Below are 17,281 nucleotides of genomic sequence, written 5' to 3'. Positions count from 1 at the left end.
ACTAACAAGAGTGTGCCCTACAGGAGATAGAGCAGGAGTTCTCAATACTATCAGACCCAAACATCCTTTAGAGTTAAGATTTGTAATGTCTTTTACTGTCTTAAAGTGGAGTTCTTAGATGATTTAACTGCCCACCCACCTGACAATGTTAAAGTCAACGCAATGACATAAGAGAGAACAAAAGGAAGTAAAGTAATAATAAAAAACTTCAAAATTTACATACTCAAAGATCTAATAGAGGAGTGCTTTGCTTGCTCCCATATGAAGAGTCACTGTGAAGGTGACAGCTAAAAAATCCACTGTGGGGTGTGGATGTATGCTGTAGTGGTGACTCCTAAGCCTGAGGATCAGTAAACCGATTTACTGACAGTTAAGCAATACTTGTAAAGTTTCCTTGATTTCCTTAGAAATGTGCCAAAAAGACTTTGATTTGAAATGTAAGACAAGAGTTAAGATCTCCACATAGTTCATTATAAACAGATTTTTTCACCTCCACCAATATCCCATGGGAATATTCAAAAGTCAGATGGGATGCAGGAAGATGCCTCACTAGGGAGCATCATGTCATTCCTTGCAGGATGTTTAGCATCCTTGGACCCACCCACTCAGTGCCAACAGGGACTGGCACCAATTATTTTGTCAATCAAAACATCATGAAAATTTCTGAGACATCCCTGAGAGGTGGTACCAACCCCCTTAAAAACCACAGAGATAATAGTGAAATTTCTGTTTGCATCTGAACCATTGACTCTGCACCAAGAAGCCAGTAATATTTTCACAAGTTGATTTTGCCAATAACCCCACCTGCTTGTGGTAAAATCTGAACTCGTTTAATTTGGCTTCTGCTCACCTCTTCACCCCCATCTGCTGCCACATTCCTCCCCGCCTACTATACCCCAGCATCATTGGCCAAATTTCAATCCCTCATATAAACCAAATTCTCTCCCTCCTCAGGGGACTTTCTATCAGTTGTCATCTCCACACCTCCCAACCCTTCAAAAAGCATAAATGCATTCTCTGCATAAATGCCACCTCCTTGGAGAGTCCTTTCTTGACAGCTCAGTCCCCTTCATTTGCTATCTCAGCTCCTTGTTCACATATACTACTAAAGTGATCACCAATGAGAGAAAGAAACAGAATTGACAGACATTCAGGCTTCTGTCTGCACCACTGGACTGTAAAATCTCCACAGAGATGGAAACCTAAACTATTTTGTTCACTACCTTATACCCAGAGCCCAGCACATAGACTTTCAATAAATTTTATTTCAGCCAGGCGCGGTGGCTCACGCCTGTAATCCCAGCACTTTAGGAGGCCGAGGGGGGCGGATCGCCTGAGGTCAGGAGTTCGAGACCAGCCTGGCCAACATGGTGAAACCCCATCTCTACTAAAAATACCAAAAAAATTAGCCGGGAGTGGTGGCAGGCACCTGTAATCCTAGCTACTCAGGAGGCTGAGGCAGGAGAATCACTTGAACCCGGGAGGCAGAAGTTGCACTGAGCCAAGATCGCTCCATTGCACTCCAGCCTGGGCAACAGGAGTGAAACTCCATCTCAAAAATAATAATAATAAAATAAATAAATAAATACAAATTTTATTTCATTCTGGTTTAATGTATAATCACTCCTGAAAGCTATGTGATCTCAGCCCAGAGAATCTCTCTGAGCCTCTCATATAACATCTATAGCATAATGAGAGACCACCCCAGACAAGCACACAGGCACACACACCTAACGATGCCAGCAAGAACTCATCTCCTATGCTTCCTTTTTTTCTTCCTTTCTTTCACCCATTTTTCCAATCTGGCTTTCATCTATAGAATCAACCTGGAGTCGTATTACTACAGCATAGACCACAGATGGAGGTAAAACGAAAAGTAAATAAAGCTAACAGCAAAAACAAAAAACAGTGTCCCTACCCAGAAAAGTGGGAGGAAAGGGGATGATGAAAGAAAAGAAAAGGTTTAGCTGTTTTCTTTGAGAAACGATACTCATTTCTGTCCCTAGGGAAAGAGATTCACACATAGAGTGGAGGAATTATCCTGCCTTTCATTTTTCTTCAAATTTCTCCTTTTCCAGTAAGGCAGATGTTAAGAATCATGAGTCTCACAGACCCTGAATATTAGTGTTAGAAGGAACAAGCGTAACTGACTAGCCCAGGATGCTCAACCTGGGTCCACAATGAGCCTCCGAAGACCAAGGATCCAGGATGCCCTGGAATTTTTTTTTTCTTTAGCTGGAGTCTCTCTCTGTTGCCCAAGCTGGAGTACAGTGGCATGATCTTGGCTTGCTGCAACCTCCACCTCCCAGGTTCATGTGATTCTCATGCCTCAGCCTCCCAAGTAGCTGGTATTACAGGCGCATACCACCACATCTGGCTAATTTTTGTATTTTTGGTAGAGACAGTGTTTTACCATGTTGGCCAGGCTGGTCTGAACTGCTAACCTGAAGTGATCCGCCCGCCTCGGCCTCCCAAAGTGCTAGGATTAGAGGCGTGAGCTACTTCACCCAGCCTGGAAATAGTTTACAAATGTGTTTGTGCCTGGGCCTATATGCATTTTTCTGGACTGGCTACCAAAGCATTCACTGACTTCTCAAAGCCGTGTCTACTCAGAAAAGTTAAGGACACTGACATATTGAAATCCTTTGTTTTATAGATGAGAAAACTTGCTCCCATGGAAAGCAGGAGACTTCTCCAGAGCCATCCAGCCAGTCAGGGACCCATGCATGGGCCAGGCCACTGTCCCAAAGACTTTGTGCACAGCCCCTCAGTGCTCTCTCAAGACAACCCTACTGAGGCAGCCACAGTCATCACCTCTCTTGTACAGAAGAGCATGCTGAGGCCAGAGGGTCCAGTTACTTCAGGAATCATGCTGCCTCATCTCCAGGGCTATTTGCACTACACTATGTTGTCCCTACACAAAAATAAAACCCTGGGCTGTGCTGTGGTGGTGAAGACCATGGGCTTGCCACAGCCCCACACACTCATTTCATAATGGTTCATTCTCTTCTTCAGGCCCCTCATACATTCCCCCAGATGCTAGTTTACCCCTCCTTTGTGCCAAAGAAACTTTCTGCCAATTGCAGTGGAGCTGGCCTGCCTGGCTCTTGTGCTGGTTGGACACCCTCTGCTGGCAGCATCTTCATGGGCAGCAGCTGGGTGACCTAAGAGTGCAGTGAAGCCACACTTGGACCTCACGAGAGAGTGTTTCTATGCTGTAATTCTTCCCACACTTAGCAGACCCATGTTTAGAATCCTGGTGTTACATTTACTTATTCAACCACTTTTTGGTTTCTTTCTTTAGGGTTATGTTTTGTTTTTAATAACCTTTTTAATTAAAAAAAAATTCATGCACATTGTGAAAACAAGTTAAAATTGATACATAGTGAAAATTAATTTTTCTCTTCTATCTCACCCTAGTATCCCTTCCCAGAGAAAAATTTTGTTTTCAATTTATGGTATCCTTCCCCAAATAGTCTCTGCATGTACAAACATAGCATATATAAGCACATATGTATATATTCCCCCTCTTTTAAAAAAAGCACAACTGGAAGCTACTATATACACACTTCTCTACATGGTGCCTGAAGTCATTATATTTGGTGATTAGTTTTCATATGACCCCAGACTGACCTGTCTCCTTTTTACATAGCTACATTGTATTCCATTATGTAGATATATTTTATTTAACAAATCCTCTGTGGATGAATTTTTATATTATTTCATCTTTGGCTGTATAAACAATGCTTCAGTGAATAGCCTTGAATTTATTTCTTTGTATATGTGTGGGTATCTATAGAATAAATTTTCAAAAAATATTTTGCTGACTGAAATTTGAAATTTGACAGATACTGCCAAATTGTCCCCTAAAGTGCATGCACCAATTGATCCTTCCACAAATGGCATAAGAGAATGCCTGTTTTCCTGCATCCTTCCCAACCCTGCAATATTATAGGATTGTAGGCCTTGTGTCCGATCATTTGTGCTGTGCACAGAGCAAATAGGAATAATGACAGGTAAAAACCCTTAACCTCACAAAGCATAAGGGACACAGACATAAAAACAGAAATTATAGTGCATTGTGGGAAGTGTTCTGCTAGGAAAAAAAAAAAAAAAAAGAAAGAAACACCTGGAAATGAAGCACCTAGCAAGAAGGCAGAATCCAGTCATACAGTCTCAGGGACAGGGATTCTTTCCTGGGGTATGCAAGAGGTACTGAAGAGATATAGGCTAAGTCGAGGAGGGGATCTGTCAGGTAAAGGCTAAGGGTAAAGCAGCCCCCTAGCAGGCCCTGCCTGTGTGCCCAGGAAACTAGGAGAAGCCACGGCTGGCTGAAGTGCAGCTACTTCAGGGGGTGGGTCGTGGTGGCCACATCAGCATCCCCACATCAAAGTGCAGCACACATGGTCCTCGGCTGAATTGACAAAGTGCTTGATTAGCAGCCTGGAATGTCCAGATGAGGTGTCTGGTCTGCTTGGGACTCATGTGCACCCAGAAGGACCCTCATAATTCAGCAGTGCTGACACATACAAATGAGTCATCAGCCTGTCAGAGGCATGGCAGGGTGGGGGCAAAGACAGAAGAGAGCTGTGGTCACTTCATCTCTCCATCCACCCTGGAAAAGAGGGCTCCCCAGCAAGCAGTTGCACAGGGGAAGAAGTCTTTGTGGCACAGCCGGTAATGAGCTGCGGCTATTGCGTCACGAATGGACACCATATTGCCAGTGGGAAGCACGCCCAGAATCCATATGGCGAAAGGCCTGTTAATGAGCTGCGGGTGCCCAGAGCACTGCTCCCTCTGTGATTTTGCCAAACAGGCAGGAGCAGACAGAAGCCCAGGGCCTTTCTTACTTACCGCGGTTCTGGCCCTGGATGGGGTGTCTCTTACCGGCACCTCCCTTTCTGGCTTCCCAGCACATCTCACCCCTGCATCTCTTAGACCAGACCAGCTCAGGATGGAGGGTCAGCTTCACTGAGATCAGCAGCTCCCACAAAGTGTCAGGCCTCGGGATGTGGCACATGATACAGGGTGACGTGTAAGAACAGGCAGTTCCTGGAGAAAAGGGAGAGGTCTCCACAACCCAGCAGTGCCCTATCTCACTCATTTCCTCCCAGCACCTGTCCTATGATATGCTGCAGTTCTCTGGTGCCAGTTAAGTGAATTTATACATTTTACGCTGGAGCTCTAACTAAATCAACCTTTACAAAATAAGCGACCTCAGAAGATAACTGCACAAAAGCTCTGATTTGGAGGTAGTACTAGCAATGCAAGCCTGGCAAACAAGAAAATGGTGGAGATAACACCTGACCTACTGGCAAACACTCTGTCACTCATATCATGAGATAAAAACAATGTCAGTGTAATCAGATGGGACAAGATGTCAGTCAAGACATGATGAAATTATTGAGAAGACAACTCAAACCACAGATTTATAACCAATGTCATCAACAATGTACCTTGCCCTAAATATATGTGGTACCTTAAAGATAGCTAATAACACCAGAGCCACCACAATTAGCAAGTTATTCCAAAATATAGATTTTTAAATCTTTAGCCCATCTTTGATTTTTGTATATTTTATGATATATGTGATAAGGTAATATATTAATACAAAGTAAACTTATGTAATATAAAATGTTAGTATACAGATACTGGGCTAATTGCTCAAAAACATTGTACTAAAGTAGGGCATGATCAAAAAACATTGACAGCCTCTGTTCTGAAAAATCAGGCTTTTCTGTATTTCAATCATGTCATAAGACAGTGGGAAGACTTGAAATTTGTGGTTAGCAAGAATGTATATTTCATCAGAGACAGGGAACTTAATGAAGAAAAAGGGTCAGGCCCAGAAAGAGAAGGGCTGAGAAATCGGCATAAATGAAGCACATCTAAGTGGGCTGATTTTTTTTTTCTGCCATGACCTCCTCCTCCTCCTCCTCTCAGCAGTCTTCTTTCACAATCACACAGGGAGCCATATGTGTCTGCCCTTCAAGCATGGGCCAAGCTTGCATGACTAGTGAAGCTGATTCAGCATCTAGAAGGCCAGAGTGTCCACCCATAAGACCATGAGCCCCTCACGGCCATCTCCAGAGGTGAAAGAAGCCCAGGAAAGGGGCCTGCCATCCCTGCACCTAGAGAAAATAAATACTTTGAAAACAGCCAAAACAATGTGCCACAAACCAGGGCATGCTGCCATCACAGAAGCAAATCTTAGCAAGCCCAGCTTTTGTTGTGCCTATATTTAGTTTATGTTCCCTTAGTTTCAAGGATTTTCCAAATATTCAATTCCTCCCTAAATGCATATTCCCCAGATCCCATGTGTCTCCTGAGAACTCTGTGATCACAAAGCGAAAAGTGGATTTAGTGAGTTACTCACTTCCTGTTTCACTCTCAGAATTCCAGACAATAAGAATGAATGCAGAAGACCCAAATCAAACTGCCATCTCTGAAGCACACTGATGAAAGGCGTTTCCTAAGAAATGATCCTTCTTCAAGTCATGTGTGCTTTCCTCCATGCCAGGGCAAAGTTGGATGTTGTGTGATAAGATTTCCAGGCCAGGTGAAATCAGGTTGAAATGTGTGACTCCAAGCAAGTCCCTTTCCTTCTCTGAGTCTCACATTTCTCATCCATCTAATAAGTCTCCTTCCATTTTCCCCTGGGGGCCTTGAGGAATTTCTCCTCTTGAAAAGTGAAAGAAATCCTAAAGAATGGAGAAAAAGAGTGGACTAAAAGGACTGTCTAATATATAAGCATATTTCTTCCTTTTATGCATCCATCTTCTTATACAAAGATGTAGAGAATAATGTGTGGACAATATTCTCCATTCTGGGTTTGTTTAGTACGTCTGAACATTAGAAAAGTCAAAGCAGAATCACAGAGATCCTGATTTTCATGACAGAATCATTACAGAATTACAGAAATCTTTACTTTTACAAAATTAGCCAGGAAGGATCAAAAGAATGTGTTTCTATCCCCAGGCATGGCTGCTCCACAGTGGGAATTGTTCAAGTCACTCCACTACTCAGAATCAAAGTTTCTAATCTATAAAAACATAATGGTGCTTCTCTTTTCTAGTTGCTTGTCCTTTTTCCCCTACAGGTTATTCTCCATCCCACCCCGAACAGCCCCAAACAGTCAGAGTGGCACAAAATGACAGTCTCCAAAAACTGCCCCGACCAAGATCTCAAAATCAAACTTGCTGTCCGAATGGATAAGCCTCAAAACATGAAGCATTCTGGGTAAGTGTTTCTTCCCCAACTAGCAGTTTTGGACACACGTCTGTTCATTTCTCGAAACGAAAACAGAAACAAACACAAGCTCTTCAGAGAACTATGTAGAAGGAAATATAAAGAATTCATATTAAAATATTTGACTTTGATATTTACTGTAAACTTCCTCAATTCTTAGGATGACTGTATTTGCATTTTTGCTGTCAAAATAAAAAAATGTCCTTCTCTTTCTCTAATAGGGTTTCTAGGACAATTCAAAACTTTCTTAGCAGCATGCTAGGTGATTCTGGTTTGGAGAGGTCTTACAGGCTCCGCGTACCTTGTCGGAGGCATCCAGATCATTCAAACTCTGCATATGACTCACTTGCACCTCAATCAGCAACCCACATCTTTGAGGTGTGAGCAGCAGGGAGAGGCCACCTTCAATCAACTCACATTTAATATATTTTAGTATTTAGTGCAGCATTTAAATGAATGAGAAAAAATAGAAAATTTGTGATCATCTTCATTTTCTTAAGGTTTGAGAAAAATGACCAATTAATTTCAAGTAAAGCAAAAAGAATAGGTAAGATGCCATATTTTTTTTACAAATAAGACCAGTGATTTTTCTAGAAAATGTTTGTTGGTGACTGAGTATATGCTGAGCCATGACCTATTAAACTAAATCACATGGATGTCATTATCTCAGAAAACATGATAATCGTGTAACTCTGAAAAGGGAAAGTTTAGTAGAAGGGAATGGAGTGTTTGGCGGGTATTCTGCAGGTACACTGCCAATTGGCTATCATTCTGCTTAGCCCCTCTGGGCCCTAGAGAGGTCTCGTTAATTCTTTTTTGGGTGTATATATATTGATGATAAAGCTCAAAGTACTAAAAGTGCCATTAAAAATGAGGGTTACGGCTGGGCACAGTGGCTCATGCCTGTAATCCCAGCACTTTGGGAGGCCAAGACGGGAGGATCACCTGAGGTCAGGAGTTTGAGACCAGCCTGACCAACATGGTGAAACTCCATCTCTACTAAAAATACAAAAAAATTAGCTGGGCATGGTGGTGGGCACCTGTAATCCTAGCTATTCAGGAGGCTGAGGCAGGAGAATCGCTTGAACTCAGGAGGCAGAGGTTGCTGTGAGCCAAGATTGCACCACTGCACTCCAGCCTGGACAACAGAATGAGACTCCATCTCAAAAAAAAAAAAAGAGGGTTGGGTAGATGTACTAGAGGTTTGGGGAATTCACAAACCCAATTTCAGGGCCTAGCTGTGATTAAGACGGGTTTAAACAGAAGCCCACATGAAGTCCAGGAGGGCGTGACCAGGACAGGAATTGAACTTCCCAGTAGATGAGCAGACCACAGCAGCATGCAGTCAGACAGTAAAGAACAGGAGCCTAGCCATGGTGCCTCAGAGTTCTAGGAAGCAAAAAAAGCCCAAGGTTCCAGAGAAAAACAAAGACCTACCAGTCAGGGCACCAGAGAGGTTCAGGTATGAAGGGTTCCAGAGGAAGCAAAGGTCACCTGTGAGCTGGAGACCAGTGACTCAACCCAAGGTTTGGTTTGGATTTAGAGAATTTGCTTTGCATTGTCTTGAGGCCAAATTATGCCAACCCTGAGCTGGGATTATGGCAAAGCTCTTCTGCGTGGGGTGTGAAAAAGCCACAGGAGCATGTGCAGGGCCCTAAGGACACACTCAGTCCTTTGTCAAGTGTCCAGGATGAAGTACAACCAGGTTTTCTTCGATTAAATTAGAATGCCATGAAACATTGCTGAGGTCTACCGTTCTTCCTTCTTATCATGCTCCTGGTATATATTCTGACAATATTCGTGGAATTTCTCGCTAATATGTCTTCCACCTCTGTGATGAACATCCTACTTTCAAGACAAAGGGGTTGATAATTCAATTAGGTTTCTGTAGTACACAAGAAAAGATCTTCATCTTTAGCAAAATCCTGCCTCATAAATACTCCATAAATATTTGCTAAAGGAACCAGCACGAGTGAGCAGAACAGACGTAGAAAGAGAGAGAGAGAGAGAGAGACAAAGAGGATAGGGCAGATCAAAGAGAGAAAATAAAGAACAGAATATGAATGAATGTATCTGTCCTCTAAACTGCTTTTTTTTTAACTTCCTTTAAAAAAATGATCAGTGCCTCAACCTACATTCGAGTTCTCTCTGAAGCACTGTACTAGGAGTTTTATTGTGTCACTTATTCTCCACAGCAACCACTTGACACAGGTACTATTTTCCCTATTGGATGAATTCCCATTTCCCACATTCTCTTCATTCACTCTTCTAGAAACTGAACTACCTGATTTGGATTGGGGAATTTTTGTGTTGATTTGTTTGTAAAATTATTAACATATTTCAGGCTACCCTGACCCTACAGATGACAGAAGAAATATGTAGCTCACTTCTGACAGGTTTCATAGCTATTTCATATTGCTAGGCTTCCATTTTAAAATTACCCCTGCCAGGGGATACACCAAGAGAGCTTAAAATAGCTCTGAAAAGTGAACGGTGAATGCCTTATAACACCATCAGACCCAATGTGGCCTAAATCAGGGGTGAGCAACCTTAGTTGCCTAAGGGAATATTCAGAGAAAATAAAAATGTTTATGGAGTACATTTTTTTTTCCATTTAAACTTAAAATAGTTTTACTGAGCCCAGTTGTGTAAAGGAGGGTAGAAATATGAGAGCAATGTCACAGCTTGGAAAATGGGAGAAAAAAAGGAAAAGAAAAATTTTTTTTGAGATGGGGTGGGGCTCTGTCACTCAGGCTGGGGTGCAGCAGTGTGATCTCTGCTCACTGCAGCCTCTGCCTCCCAGGCTCAAGCCATCCTCCCACCTCAGCTTCCCAAGTAGCTGGGACCACAGGTGTGCACCACCACACCCAGCTAATTTTTGTACTTTTGGTAGAGATGAGGTTTTGCCACGTTGGCCAGGCTGGTCTCAAACTCCTGGACTCAAGCAATCAGCCTGCCTTGGCTTCCCAAAACTCTGGGATTACAGGCATAAGCCACCGCGCCCAGCCGAAAAAGGAATTTTTAAGAAGCATAGCTGAGGTTATAAATTGTTCCCATGTTAAGGTTTTTTCTAACATAAAAGGAACATAAGAATCACTGGGAATTATGAATATTGGTGTGCACTGTGGTTCTTTGAATGAGCCACTGGGCCATTCAGAATAACTTTATTGAATAGAAATGTGTCAATGGGAAAAATTAACACTGCTTCTTGACCTTCAAATGTTAGTATCTGGGCATATTTGAGAATCAGCAACTCCTAGATGCCTTTCTAATTTTCATCTTTTATATCTGCATGGTGTTTTCAAGTTCAGGAAGTGCATTCACATCCATTCTCTCATTTTATCACTGAAACCACCTCACAAGGATTAGGTATTATCATTCTCCCATCTTAATAAATGCCCCCCCCCGACCCCCAGATACCCAGACCAAAAACCTTGAAGTAATCCTTGACATTTTTCTTTCTCATCCACCATCAATTTTTGTTTTTCTTTTTGAGACAGGGTCTTGCTCTGTGACCCAGACTGGAGTGCAAAGGTGCTATCCTAGCTTACTGCAGCCTTGACCTCCTGGGCTCAGGCAGTCCTCCCACCTCAGCCTCCCAAGTAGCTGGGACTACAGCCATGTACCACCACGCCCAGCTAAGTTTTTTTTTTTAAATTTGTAGAGGTGGGATCTCACTATGTTGCCTTGGCTGGTCTCAAACTCTTTTTTTTTTTTTTTTTTTTTAATTTTCTAACCAGGTTCAAAATTTAATGTCCTTATTTTAATTATCCAAACAGACAATTTCAGTTAAAATTTATTTTTTTCTTGTGAAAAGACATAATAGAAGAAAAATAAGTTACAATTTGAGATGAAAATAATTATGGTTTTAGGAGAAGGTAGCATCAGAAAATGGGAACGGCAGTAGAATGAGCAAGAAAGTGGGAATGAGAGGAAAACAAATGCCTATCAGATTTGGCGGTTAGCTTCATATATATTATTTAATTCTTACAACAAGTCTACAAGATATTAGAGTTACCATTTTTACTAACTATAACAACTAGAAATGCAAGAAACTTCTTCTTTACACCAGTTAAATAGGCAGATAGTGATGAATGAGGATTCCAGTGCTTATCTCTCTAGCTCCATGATCACTCTTTACTGTATCTCTTTGTGCTATTGGACTGTAATTCAAATGACCCACATAAAATTACTTCTAAAGCACATTCAAATGCAGATTCTTGAAACCCATGCCAAATCCAGCCTAAGATTTTCTAAGGTTGTAGTCCAAATATCTGCATTTTAAATAAGAACATCAGGGAAGTTTTATGTCTATTTAGGTCAGAGATCCATTGAATACTACTAAACTAACTGATTTAGAGAAATAAAACTTAGGCTTAATTTCTATTTCTAATCTTTTATAGATTCATTACTTTAAGCAAGGCACACATTCTCTTACCGTTAGTCTTTAGCATTTGTAATATGTCTTCCCACTGCCTTATGGCCTTCATTGTTCCTGATGAGATACTAGCAATTAATCTTATTGGATTTCTCTCATATACAGTCAGTGGTTTTTTTCTTGCCTCTTTCTTTTTTTTTTTAATTTTTTTTATTATACTTTAAGTTTTAGGGTACATGTGCACAATGTGCAGGTTAGTTACATATGTGTACATGTGCCATGCTGGTGTGCTACACCATTAACTCGTCATTTAGCATTAGGTATATCTCCTAATGCTATCCCTCTCCACTCCCCCGACCCCACAACAGTCCCCAGAGTGTGATGTTCCCTTTCCTGTGTCTATGTGTTCTCATTGTTCAATTCCCATCTATGAGTGAGAACATGCGGTGTTTGGTTTTTTGTCCTTGCGATAGTTTACTGAGAATGATGATTTCCGGTTTCATCCATGTCCCTACAAAGGACATGAACTCATCCTTTTTTATGGCTGCATAGTATTCCATGGTGTATATGTGCCACATTTTCTTAATCCAGTCTATCATTGTTGGACATTTGGGTTGGTTCCAAGTCTTTGTTATTGTGAATAGTGCCGCAATAAACATACGTGTGCATGTGTCTTTATAGCAGCATGATTTATAGTCCTTTGGTCTCGAACTCTTAGTCTCAAGCAGTCCTCCCACCTCAGCCTCTCAAAGGGCTGGGATTACAGGCATGAGCCACCAAACCTGGCCGTCATCAAATTCTTTTCACTCCATCTTCAAGATAAATCTAAAATTCAACCCTTCACCCCTGCTTCCATCTCACCATTGGCTTCCAAGCCTCCATCGCTGCTCCCCTTCACTTGCTGTTCCTGCCTCGTAAGCCGTTCCCTGCTTCTGCCCCTGCCTCCCGGTAGTCTATTTCCTACTGTGAAGCAATTTTTTTTAAAAAACGCAAGTCAGATCCTGCCACTCGAATGCAGGAAAACCTCCAATGATTCCCCATCTCATTCAGAGTAAAAGCCAGTGTTGTTACCATGACTACAAGACCCTACATACCTGGTCTTGATCACTGTTCCAGCCACACTGGCCTCCTTGCTTTTCCTCCCAGGCACAAAGTACACCCCCATCTCAAGACCCTTGTCCTGGCTGTTTCCTTTCCCCTTCACCCAGATCTCCAACATTTCTATACCTTATCAGAAAGCCTTACCTGGCCCCACTGTGTCCTCCCTCTCTCTCTTACTCTGTTTTGTTTTCACCAGAGCTCTTATCATGTATATCATATACTTCTTTATTTATTAGTTTGTTGTCTGTCTTCCCCACTAGACTGTGAGTTCCTTGTCAGAAGGGAAATTTGTTTCCTTTTTTCATAGGACCTTCATACAGAGACTGACATGTAGCAAAAGTCCAGTGAATTATTTATTGTTTAGATGAATAAGTGAATAAATGAACCCCCATTTACACTTAGAGAAATTGGAGCTTAAAGTGGTTAAAAGACTTGCCCAAGTCAGAGTAAGCATTAGAGCTGGGTCCAGAGTTATTGCTTTTGATCCAACCTTAACTGAGGACCTGAAGCTTGACTAAAACAGAGAGCTCCTCATGACTCCACATTTAATTCATTCAATGAACCACAGTCCACCAACCGGGAGTAATTTGCAGCAATTCTGATTTTCCTTTTATATTTTAACAAACTTCAAAAGGAATACAGTTTGTAACACTTGGCTATCTTCTTAAAATCTCTTTTCCCCTTCCATTTCTGTAGCTGTACCACTGTTCTAACCTCTTTTTCTTCAAAATCATCACACTTCTCTCCTCCTCATAGGTCTCCAAGACACCACGCTTTTTGGTACAGACTCTGAAACCAGGGTACTGGACTAGACTAATCAAATATCTTTAGTGTTTCATTTTATCTCCCTTGTTGACTTCTTATCAATAAAAGTCAATTAGATCAAGTTGGTTTATAGTGTTGTTCAAAGAATCTATATCCTTACTGATTTTCATTTATTTAGAGGAAGCTCTCAAGTTCTTACTAGAATTTTAAATTTGTTTCTCCTTGTAGTTCTGTCTGGTTTTGCTTCATATATTCTGAAGCTTTGTTATTAGATGCAGAAGCATTTAAGATTGTTAAGTCTTTTTTTTTTTTTTTTTTTGAGACGGAGTCTGACTCTGTCACCCAGGCTGGAGTGCAGTGGCGTGATCTTGGCTCAGTGCAAGCTCCGCCTCCCGGTTTCACTCCATTCTCCTGCCTCAGCCTCCCAAGCAGCTGGGACTACAGGTGCCCGCCACCATGCCCAGCTAATTTTTTGTATTTTTAGTAGAGACAGGGTTTCACCGTGCTAGCCAGAATTGTCTCAATCTCCTGACCTCATGATCTGCCTGCCTCAGCCTCCCAAAGTGCTGGGATTACAGGCGTGAGCCCCCACACCCGGCTGTTATGTCTTCTTGATTGACTTACTCCTTTTTCATTATGAAATAATCTTCTTGATCCCCAGCAATATTCTTCGCCTGCAATTTACTTTGTGTGACAGTGATATAGCCCCTCCAGCTTTTTTTGTAAAAAAAAAAAAAAAAAAAAAAAAGTGTTAGCATGGTAAATCTTTTTTTTTCTATCTTTTTATTTTTAACCTATTTGTGTCTTTAAAAAGTGCATTTCTTATAGGCAGCATAGAATGAGGTCTAACTTTTTAATTCAAATTTGAAGATCCTTGCCTTTTAGTTGAGATATTTAGCCTATTTGCATTTAATGTTATTATTGATAGGTTTAAACTTATTTTGTTGTTTGTCATCCTTGCTTTTTATTTTCTGTTTGTCCTATCTGATCTTTGTTACCTTTTTCCTATTTTTCTGCTTTCTTTGGAATTAGCTGAATATCTTTGTGATTCTACTTTGTCTTCTTTATTGTATTATTATCCCTAAATGCCAATTAGATCAAATTGCCTAGAATGCAATTCCTGCCACAACCACTTACTAGCTGTAGGCAAGTTTCTTAACCCCTCTGGACTTCATTTTGCTCAACGTAAAGCAGAAATAACAACAGTGTTTGTCTTGTAGGGTTGTTGTGAGGACTAAGTGAGCTAATACATGTGCAGTATTTAGAACAAGGTCTGATACATGGTTAATAGCTACAGCTATAGAAGAGTTATTGTTGTTAGTGGTGTTGGTTGTAATCATCATTGTTATTTGCTTTCATTTATTCTTTGTACTTTTTTCCAGCCCATGCTTCTTGCTGGGCTGCTATAAGATAGCTGAGGTACCTGGAGTCTCCCTGCTCTCCATCTTCTCCTTGACACCCAAGAAGAGGACAAAAGCATCCCTGTAGGAATCATGGTTCTTGTCTCACTGCAACTTCTGTTCTTATAAGAAATTTTTATGAAGAATTTCTGACAAGGAGGAATAAGTTCAAGAGACCTATTGTGCAATATGGTGACTATGATTAATAACAATACATTGTATACTTGAAAATTCCAAGAGTAGATATTTAATAAAAAGAGCCATGTTACTAATTCATGTTAAATTCACAAATACCATATAAGAGAAGACTGCCTCATTTTTTTATTCAAATGAAAAGTTACAAGCATTGCCATGGGTGCTACCCTACCAAGTAGTCCTAGAGCAGAGGGACACTGAGGCCAGAGGGGTCTTCCAGGATTCAGCAATTTTGGGGGATTCCTGGAACTAAAGTTGAACACAGATGAATCTTCCTCTTCTTTTTTTAATCCTTTGTAGCTCGCTCACTCTGGTCTCTCATATAACTAAAATGTCCCCAGTGAATAACAGGGATGTCAGTGACCCAGTAGCAAGAATTTTACAAAAATATCATAAGAGAGGATACATTCAAATCATGATGCAAAATATGGCCTGGAGCTCCAAACCCAGACATGTGTACCTCACTTTCCTTCCCAACAGATGTGCACCCAAAATTATTTACTCTTTCTACTAGGACTGCTTTTTTTTTTTTTTTTTTTTTTTTTAGACAGAGTCTTGCTCTGTCACCCAGGCTGAAGTGCACTGGCGTGATCTCAGCTCACTGCAACCTCCGTTTCCAGGTTCAACTGATTCTCGTACCTCAGCCTCCCGAGTAGCTGGGACTACAGACGCATACCACCATGCCCAGTTAATTTTTTTTTTTTTTCATTAGAGGTGGGGCTTCACCATGTTGGCCGGGCTGGTCTCAATCTTCTAACCTCAACTGATCTGTGCACCTCAGCCTCCCAAAGTGCTAGGAGTACTGGTGTGAGCCACCGTGAGGACTGCTGTTTTTAGTACTACAAATAGTAGCACACATAACAACAATAACAATAATACTTATCCAGCCCTTACCATGTGCCAGTGAGCGTGCTAAGCTCTTGACACATATCACCCCCATGAGTTCTCACAAGAACTCTATAAAGTAACTGTTAGGTTATCCCCATCTTACAGCTAAGGAAACTGAGGCACAGGGCAGCTAAGCCAAAGGAAAGTTAATGACAGGGCCAGAATTCCCGCTTAGGTGTTTCTCCTTTAGTCTGAGATATAACCACTGGTCTAAACTGCCACTGACTACTTTAGAATACTGCTTTGTCTATTGGTAAATCCAGATTTCCACATACCCGGACAGCTTGAAAACAGAGAGTTCAGGGCCACTAATGCCCACACAAATAGATCTGCCTGTAGTGTGAGGAGCTAGGAGGGAAGCCACCTGTATGTCTGCAATAACAGAACTTCCATCTGCTCCAGGTACTGTGTATCCTATTTAATGAGCATGTTTCCACCCAAGAAAATGCAGAGCCGGAGCTGACTAGACAGAAACAGTACATCTCAGCCCTCAGTTTTTCTTGGTTTTGACACCTTCTGGTATGTGCCAAATTAGCAATAAATTCTGAGGAAAACCTCAGAGGGAAAGCCCCTCCCTCAAGCAGACTTTCCAAAGGAAAATTGTTACTTTTTCTCTGATCCCACCAGCTTTCCCATTCAGAAGCCTTTAACTAGAAATCCCCTCTGTTCAATTAGAATCGTGACTCATGTTCTTACTTCAAAAAAAGAAACCAAAGTTTGTCATCTAGAAGGGAGGAGGAAGAGTGTGAAGAAGAGGGTGCTTTAGAGTTAGGCTGTTTTGAGTTTAATTTCTGGCTGTGTCCTTCATCAGCTGTGGAACCTAGGAAAGTTACTTAAACTTTCTCAGCCTCAGCTCCCTCAACTGTAAAATAGGAATAATAGTATATAATGATATATCTAATAGCAAGTATTTACTTTAAGCTAGCTATTGTTCTAAGCACTTTATATTTCTACTTTAATCCTCACAACCCTTGAGGTAGGTACCATTATTATTATCCCCATTGTAAAGATGAGAAAACTGAAGTAGAGATAACTCTAGTAATTTATTTGCCCAAGTTTGCACATGAATCTGGGTAACATATGTCCAGATTTAAGCTCTTAACTCCTCCAGATGATTGTAATAAATTCACATAAAGTGCCTGGCACAGCACAGAAAACTTGTAACACTTCACTAAGTAGTAGCTATTGTTTTTATTATGAAGAAATAGTTAATGATTCAATATGAATTACACTCTATGGGTTCTATGAACTTCTTTTTCTACTTTTATTCTCATGTCTTATGATTATATACACAATAGATATTGTA

At 41.2% G+C, this 17,281-nt stretch overlaps 1 protein-coding gene across 12 annotated transcripts in view; it reads left to right on the top strand.

The window, feature by feature from the left end:
• The window catches only part of CADPS (calcium dependent secretion activator), a 476,794-nt gene that overhangs the window by 280,750 nt on the left and 178,763 nt on the right, over nucleotides 1-17,281 (top strand). For all 12 annotated transcript variants that reach the window (XM_055383622.2, XM_019024533.4, XM_055383621.2 and 9 more), the window contains exon 8: nucleotides 7,100-7,239. In XM_055383622.2, the coding sequence (XP_055239597.1) occupies nucleotides 7,100-7,239 (140 nt within the window). The remainder of the gene's footprint in view (nucleotides 1-7,099; nucleotides 7,240-17,281) is intronic.

Source organism: Gorilla gorilla, chromosome 2 (assembly GCF_029281585.2).
Source record: "Gorilla gorilla gorilla isolate KB3781 chromosome 2, NHGRI_mGorGor1-v2.1_pri, whole genome shotgun sequence".
NCBI lineage: Eukaryota > Metazoa > Chordata > Mammalia > Primates > Hominidae > Gorilla > Gorilla gorilla.
The sequence above is the reverse complement of the archived record's forward strand: the minus strand, read 5'-3'. Positions and strand labels throughout refer to the sequence as shown.